A 7,500-nucleotide genomic window follows, 5' to 3' on the forward strand; every position below is an offset into this window, starting at 1 on the left:
TGCATGTTAATTTGGGGGTCCTTGACATAAAGAATGTTGAGAACCACTGGGTCTAAAAAACTAAAGTCACCTGGATGTCGATGTTGACGTTGAAGGCCTCGGTCTGGCTGTTTCCGTCACTGATGTAGAAGCTGAAGACGTCCTGCTGGCCCTGACCTTTGAGCTGGTCCTTCTGGACGTAGAAGATGTGGTCAGAGGTCAGGTCCTCCAGGGAGAACGGCACGTCGGGGCTGACCACCCAGTCCTGGCCTCCCTTTGAACCCGCTGGAAGACCAAGGTTATTATTAGAGTGTTGAATTCTTCATCCTACTATAAAATGAGGCAACCTCTGTCTCCTCAGCGGGTTGACCAAATGATCTCAACTTGCACACAGGCATTGACCATTGGCATTATGAAGAGAGTGACTAAGCCAATTTTTCACTTTTCCCAAATTTAAGCTGTTTATTAGTGTTTTTGAGAACGCTCCTCGCATACTATGGGTCAAAACGGGTCGTGGCACCGGGCACCACGAAGGGTTTATCAGCCCCTGCACACACGCACACGCACACACACACACACGCACACGCACAAGCACACGCACACGCGTACCTCTCCCGGTGTTCTCGATGAAGCCGTATTTAGGAGGCGTGACCAGCCACACTAACAGGTCTTTCTTGGGCGTGTCCACATCTGACACTACGATGTGATTGGTGGACAGCAGGACCCGCCCCCCTTCCTGGACCTAGACAGGAACGCAAATAAACGTGTTACCATATACTGTAGGTGTAGAGTACAAATCGGTGTATGAATAGATGTGTAAATATTAGGGGTGTGCCGATATATCGTCCCACGATATATCGCGATACGTTTTCGTGACGATGTGTATCGTTTTGGGGGGAAAAAATATCGTTTTGATTTTTTTTTATTTTTTTATTTTTTACAATCATTATAATCAGGCATGCAAACAGCCCCGAGGTGAAAAGGGTGACAACATGTTGTTTTTTTTCGGGTCAGGTGTCACACTATTGCCCTATTTGGATTGAAAACGGCTATTGTAGCTGAAAAGCTACAAGTTTGCATGTCTGAATAATGCAAAAACATAATTATTTGTTTGCATTTACTTTTTTCCTCCCCCATATATTTTCATAATAAAAAAAGTGCGTATCGTATCGTATCGATATCGTATCGAAGTTGTGAGCCAAATATCGTGTTGTATCGTTTGGTGAAATTAGTGTATCGGCACACCCCTAGAAAATATGTAAAGTAGAAGTGTCAAAACACCATCATCTAGTACAGTACAGTACAGTACAGTACAGTACAGTACAGTACAGTACAGTAAAGTACAGACACTGTAATCCCAGAGATGGATCAGACATTAAGCCTGGCATATTCATTTCACAGCTTCTGTCCCCCTGACATGGGTTTGCACGGCTCTACTAACTAACTGAGCCAATGTGTTGCCGTTCATGTGAACTACTGTACTGTGTTCGCCGTCTTCCTGACCAGGGGGGCTTAACAGATAATGAGATGTAAATCTACATGTGATTTTCTCTGCTTAAATAAGGGATTAATAATAACAAAGTCATTCTATTTCCCGGCGGAAGGGGAGGGGGGCACTAGCTGTTTAATCTTGAGGTGATAATTAGTTCCTGCACGAAGGAATTGTATTCACGTGTGACTAAGTGCAATGGTGCTCAACCTTTTTCATTTTCAAGCAGGTCCAGTCCGTTATGCCATGGACCGCCACTCTCTTACTCTATGACCCCAATCTACACTGTAGAATCCTCGTGTGCGTGTGCGTGCGTGTGTGTGTGTGTGTGTGTGTGTGTGTGTGTGTGCGTGCGTGCACACCTTAATCCCACTGCGGACAGTCACGGTGGGAGGTTTCCGGGGCAACGAGGTGATGGTGATGGTAAACATCTGGTTGTCGAGGCGACGGCTGTCGCCGTCGTAAACGACAAAGTGGAAGACGTCCGTGACCGGTTGACTTCCTGTCTCCAGCGAACTGATGTACCTGCATGGTGAGAGTTCATTTCAACATTTTGCACACACGTGTGTGTGTGTGTGTGTGTGTGTGTGTGTGTGTGTGTGTGTGTGTGTGTGTGTGTGTGTGTGTGTGTGTGTGTGCGTGCGTGCGTGCGTGCGTGCGTGCGTGCGTGCGTGCGTGCGTGCGTGCGTGCGTGCGTGCGTGCGTGCGTGCGTGCGTGCGTGCGTGCGTGCGTGCGTGCGTGTGTGTGTGTGGTGGTGAGAATTCATTTCAACATGCGTAGAGCCCCACTGACGTCCATTACAAAATTAAAGTTAAATATTTCAAAGAACATGAGCTTCCTTTTTCAGCTTTCGGGAGCTGTAGTAGTTCCAGACTCTATAGCATTCGGAGCTTGTGGAATAGCTGAGTGGCTGCACGAGACTATAAACACACAGCTCGACTCCTGCAGAGCCACGCGGTGAACACGTCGTCATTCAGCGCATATAGCTCTGTGCTGCGCTCAAACGTTACAGTGCCAACGTTTGCTCCAGTTCTATTATGTAATGATTACGGCACAGCGACACACACATAGCCCTAATTTCCGGGGGAAAAAAAAACTAATAAAATGCAAATTGATACAGACGTAATCCTCTCTAATCCACTTTAATTCCGATAACACAAATTCCCATCTCATGTTTTTTATGAATCCATTTCCACCGAGGCAAAAAAGCCTAACAGGCTGTGCTGCTGATTTGAATGCAAACTCCCTGGAGGTCCTTTGTATTAAAGCTCCCGTTATGTTTATCTGCGCCGCTATTTCCGGCACACGGCAGCCGGCGCGCAATTAGGTATAAATCACCAGTGGTAGAAGAAGTACTCAGATTCTTTACTTAAGTTAAAGTAGCAATACCCCACAATATGGATATACTCTGTTACAAGTAAAAGGCATGTATAAAAAAAGTGTATTTGAATAAAAGTAGAAAGGTTTTTGCATCAAAATATACTGACAGTACCAAAGTAAAAGTACTCAATTATTATTTTGAAATTATAGTAGATGTACAAGCTCATCACATAGTAGATGTGGATGTCTTGTATTAATAAGCAAATCTGCAAAGTAACTAAAGATGTCAAATAATTGTAAAAATATTGTAAAAAGTACAATATTTGCCTCTGAGATGTAGTGATGTAGAAGTATAAAATATAATCCTCAAGTACGTCAAAAGTATGCTTAAGCACAGTACTTCATTAACAGAGTAAATGAGCTTAGTTACTTTCCACCATTATAAATCACCCATTACGGTGCTGAAGCTGCTAATAGCATGGCTGCATTATGAAAATGAAGCAGTCTAATTTCATCTCACCGCCTCCTCCTCTCACAAGGCCACGGCGCAATGAGCGCATCTCTCAGGTAATGACAGGAGTATATGCTAATTAGCCACTCTAATGCCAACACAGGAACGCGTTATGGAATGGAACTTATTTTAACCCATTCAGACCGGGAACGCATCTGTGTGTCATTTTTTAGATTTCTTTGGGCTATTTATTTTTTTTAATCGTGAAAATGTATATTTTTCAAAGCGAACATTTTTAACTCAAATCTTTGCTTCTGGGGGGTTCTACAAATGTCTTCTAAATCCTAACAGTTTAAAAATGTTTAAAAAAAAACTTAAGTTGCTATATATCAGTGGTTCAAGGACCCCCAAAGTGATATGTATTTGTCTGCGGACCAGGGACCCCCAGAAGCAAAGATTTGAGTTAAAAATGTATGTATATATTCAAAGATTAGCAAAAATGATAATGAATTTTTGAAAAATAGCACAAGCTTGTATATCTGCTATTTTTGAATAGCCAAAGATATCTTAAAATGACACAGATGCGTTCCCGGGCCTCAATGGGTTAAACCGCTAATTGAGTCATCTTCTTATTAGGTCCCGCTTCGCTAATGTTTGTAGTTTCACCGCCTCTTGACAAATTCATGTTTGACTGTGGGAGAGTTTCTACAGACCATTAGGCCAAAACTTTTTTTTGTGCTAATGCTGAGGAGACAAAGTGCTTCATGCTATAATAAAAAAAAAAGTTTATTGTTAAAAAGTTAAAGCTCAATATTCTGATAGTAATAATTGCTATAGAGTGTTTGTTCTCTCCAGCTCTTTAGTAAACAGAAAATACATTTCCAGGTTGGGATACCAATATTTGTCCAATCAGGATACACAAAGATCCTTAATCTGCTTCAATATTATAGGGTTCCAGGTCCAATTGTTCCGTTCTTTTTTTCATTTCATCACTTCCAATTTCACTTGTTTATCCAGTATCCTGTGTGAGTTCTCTCCCCTGATTGGATGGAATTGGTATCTCGGGCCTGAAAGTTAACCCATTCAATCCGGGAACGCATCTGTGTGTCATTTTAAGATTTCTACAAGCTCATAGCACTATGAGCTTGTATGTCTAAAAATATATATATTTTGTTCCAGGGACCCCCACAGAAACAAAGATTTGAGTTAAAAATGTATTAAAACATATATACATATATTCAAAGATTTGCAAAAATGTTCACGATTTTTCAAATAATAGCAGATCTACAAGCTCATAGCGCGGCACTCGGACCCAAAGAAATCGAAAAAAGTATGCGTTACACGTTACCGCGTTACACGTTACAGCGTTCCCGGTCCAAATAGATTTAAAGGAGCAGTGAGGACGTTGACAGTTGACTGACAGACATACCTGACGTATCTCTTGTTGACGTCCTCCATGGTGAAGGAGGAGTACTCTCTCAGCTCCTGGTGCTCCTGGGAGGAGGGGCTGCGGGTCAGGATGCCGTACATGGGCATGGACACCAGCTGGATGTGGATCTGGTCGTCTGGAGACGCGTCGTCCTGCAAGAAAGACAAAAAAAAAACACGCTTTATTCCTCTGTAGATTAACCACTTAAAACTTATATACTTTGCAGTGGTTCTCAAATGTTTTAATTTCAATGACTTCCATAGCTCTGAGAGTGTACAAATGGAACCAAATGAACCCTTACGGGTCCATTTGGTTCCATTTGTACACTCTCTGAGTTACAGACACTGTATGGGTTCATTTGGAACCCCCTCAAGGAACCCTATTGGTCCCTGTACGCCACTTTATATGGTCCCCTCCTTTTCTCTATACCAAATATCTCTGCCGGGAAAAAAACAAACAAACACATATTTGAAACAAATCTCAAAGTGCTACAGTTCAGAATAAAAAAAGAAAATTGCATAAAAACAAATAATCTGCTATCAACACTACTACTGTACATACTATAATAAATGAAGAGCCCAAGTTTGTTGTGCGTTCGCCGTGCCAGAGCAGACCAATTGTCCAGTGGCCCCCGGACTTGGCACAAATATCGCTCACGGGTCTGACCGTCCCCATATCAATTTGCATACAATTCGTACACTCTGTACAGTATTTTTCTAACCCAGATTATGAATGGGGGAAACCTATTCTGTGTATACAGTATATAAAAAAAGACCCCACCCCAACATTATTTAAATAATAAATTAAATCAATGAGTTAAATTAACTGATGTACCCCTAATGGTCAGCATTACATAATTGCACATTGGTTGAATCCAGAGCACTTTTTACTGGACTAATACTGGTCCAGTACTGGTCCACATACTGGAGTGGTCCAGTCCTGGTCCAGTCCATTAACCCAAGACCTGGGACGCATCTGTGTCATTTTTAGATTTGAACTAAAAAGCATTATTTTACACTTTGGGCTATTCAAAACTAGCAGATATACAAGCTCATAGCGTGGCACCGAGTGCCGCACTACGAGCTTGTAGATCTGCTATTTTTGAAAAATCGTGAAAATGTGTGCAAATCTTTGGATATATATATTATTTTAAAGCAAAAAATGTTTAACTCAAATCTTTGCCTCTGGGGATCCCTGGAACAAAATGTTTTGAGATGGGGGTCCGCGGCCAATTTCATATCGTTTTGGGGGTCCTAAACATGAAAAAGTTTGAGCACCACTGATATAGAAACATACGTTTTTTAAGAATACTGTTGGGATTTAGAAGACATTTTGTAGAATTGGCTTCAGGTCTTAAAGGGTTAAGTGGACCAGTCATGATCCTGGTCATGTGACTCACGGTGTAAGCCAGGTGCGAGCGTCCGATCACGGTGCTGCTCTTCTCCGCCACCTCCATGGCCAGCGTGGCCTTGGGGTCCCGCTTGGGCCCGTCCCCCCCGGCGCCGGCGTCCAGCACCGCCACCTGCACCACGCTGGTCGCCATGGAGATGCCGTCGCTGACGGAGAAGGTGATGGCGTCCTCGGCGGAGGAGAGGCCGGCGTGCTCGTACTGGAGCACGTTGCGCGTCACGTCACTGAAGGAGAACGTGTCGCCTGGAGGAGAGGAGACCACAGGGGATGAGTGAGCGAGGGACCGCACGTGTGTGTGTGTGTGTGCGTGCGTGCAGTGGTGGAAAGTTACTAAGTACATATACTCAAGTACTGTGCTTAAGTAACATTTTGAGGCATTTTTACTTTACTTTAGTGCTACTGTATTTCCAATTTTCAGTACTTTTACTTCTACTCCACTACATCTCAGAGTGAAATATTATACTTTTACTCCACTACAATTATTTGACTTTAGTTACTAGTTACTTTGTACATTTTGATAATTATTGCAAAACATATATTAACTACTTCAGCCCTATATACATTTCAGCCATTTGAAAAATCGATCTACAAGCTCACAATGCTATTTTCAAAAGATTGTTATACATTAAAAAGTTGTGAAATGGGACATTCTGCATGATGAGTAGCATACTTTTACTTTTGTACTTTAAGAATATTTTGATACCAATACTTTTGTACTTTTACTTTGTCATTTTTTATTCCAGACTTTTACTTGTAACAGAGTATTTCTACATTGCAGTATTGATACTTTTATGTAAAACTTTTTAGTACTTTTCCACCACTGTGTGTGTGTGTGTGTGTGTGTGTGTGTGTGTGTGTGTGTGTGTGTGTGTGTGTGTGTGTGTGTGTGTGTGTGTGTGTGTGTGCGTGCGTGCGTGCGTGCGTGCGTGCGTGCGTGCGTGCGTGCGTGCGTGCGTGCGTGCGTGTGTGTGTGAGTGAGAGAGAGAGAGAGTTTATTTATCCATTTGGAACCCAGAGAATGTACAAATGGAATCAAATAAAGGAGCCCCTGCTAGGCAACACGTCAGACGTCTGAGTAAATACAAAGCGGGTTGTTGACTCAACGATCGACTCTGAACCTTGTTTTGTTTGTAGGCATATACATACTTAGTTTTAAAAAAAACAGTTACTGATCAAATCATATATGGCAATGATCACTATAAGTAATATAGAGCTTTAACTTTTTAACTAAATACTTTTGTTTGACCCCCCCAAAAAAATTCCCTTACAGCACATTTAATGAAGGCTCCAAATCAGTTTTTCTTCCTGAAGTGGATTGCACCTTTGAATCTAGCTTAGAAGAAGTTTTCATGATCAAAGTCAATCAATACCAGCCGCACACCATATCTCAGAAATAGGTTATATTATGTGCAATTCCCCTT

The 7,500-nt window shown here is 42.2% G+C and overlaps 1 protein-coding gene across 1 annotated transcript in view; it reads right to left on the reverse strand.

Annotated features, from left to right (window-relative positions):
- The window catches only part of fras1 (Fraser extracellular matrix complex subunit 1), a 255,511-nt gene that overhangs the window by 81,056 nt on the left and 166,955 nt on the right, over positions 1 to 7,500 (reverse strand). The window contains exons 38-42 of the mRNA XM_084054742.1: positions 6,069 to 6,322; positions 4,670 to 4,821; positions 1,831 to 1,993; positions 589 to 721; positions 71 to 264 (exon numbers count right to left, since the gene is read on the reverse strand). Coding sequence (XP_083910868.1) covers positions 71 to 264; positions 589 to 721; positions 1,831 to 1,993; positions 4,670 to 4,821; positions 6,069 to 6,322 — 896 coding nt within the window. The remainder of the gene's footprint in view (positions 1 to 70; positions 265 to 588; positions 722 to 1,830; positions 1,994 to 4,669; positions 4,822 to 6,068; positions 6,323 to 7,500) is intronic.

The sequence above is a fragment of the Gymnoscopelus microlampas genome (genome assembly GCF_963454915.1).
Source record: "Gymnoscopelus microlampas genome assembly, chromosome: 4".
Lineage (NCBI taxonomy): Eukaryota > Metazoa > Chordata > Actinopteri > Myctophiformes > Myctophidae > Gymnoscopelus > Gymnoscopelus microlampas.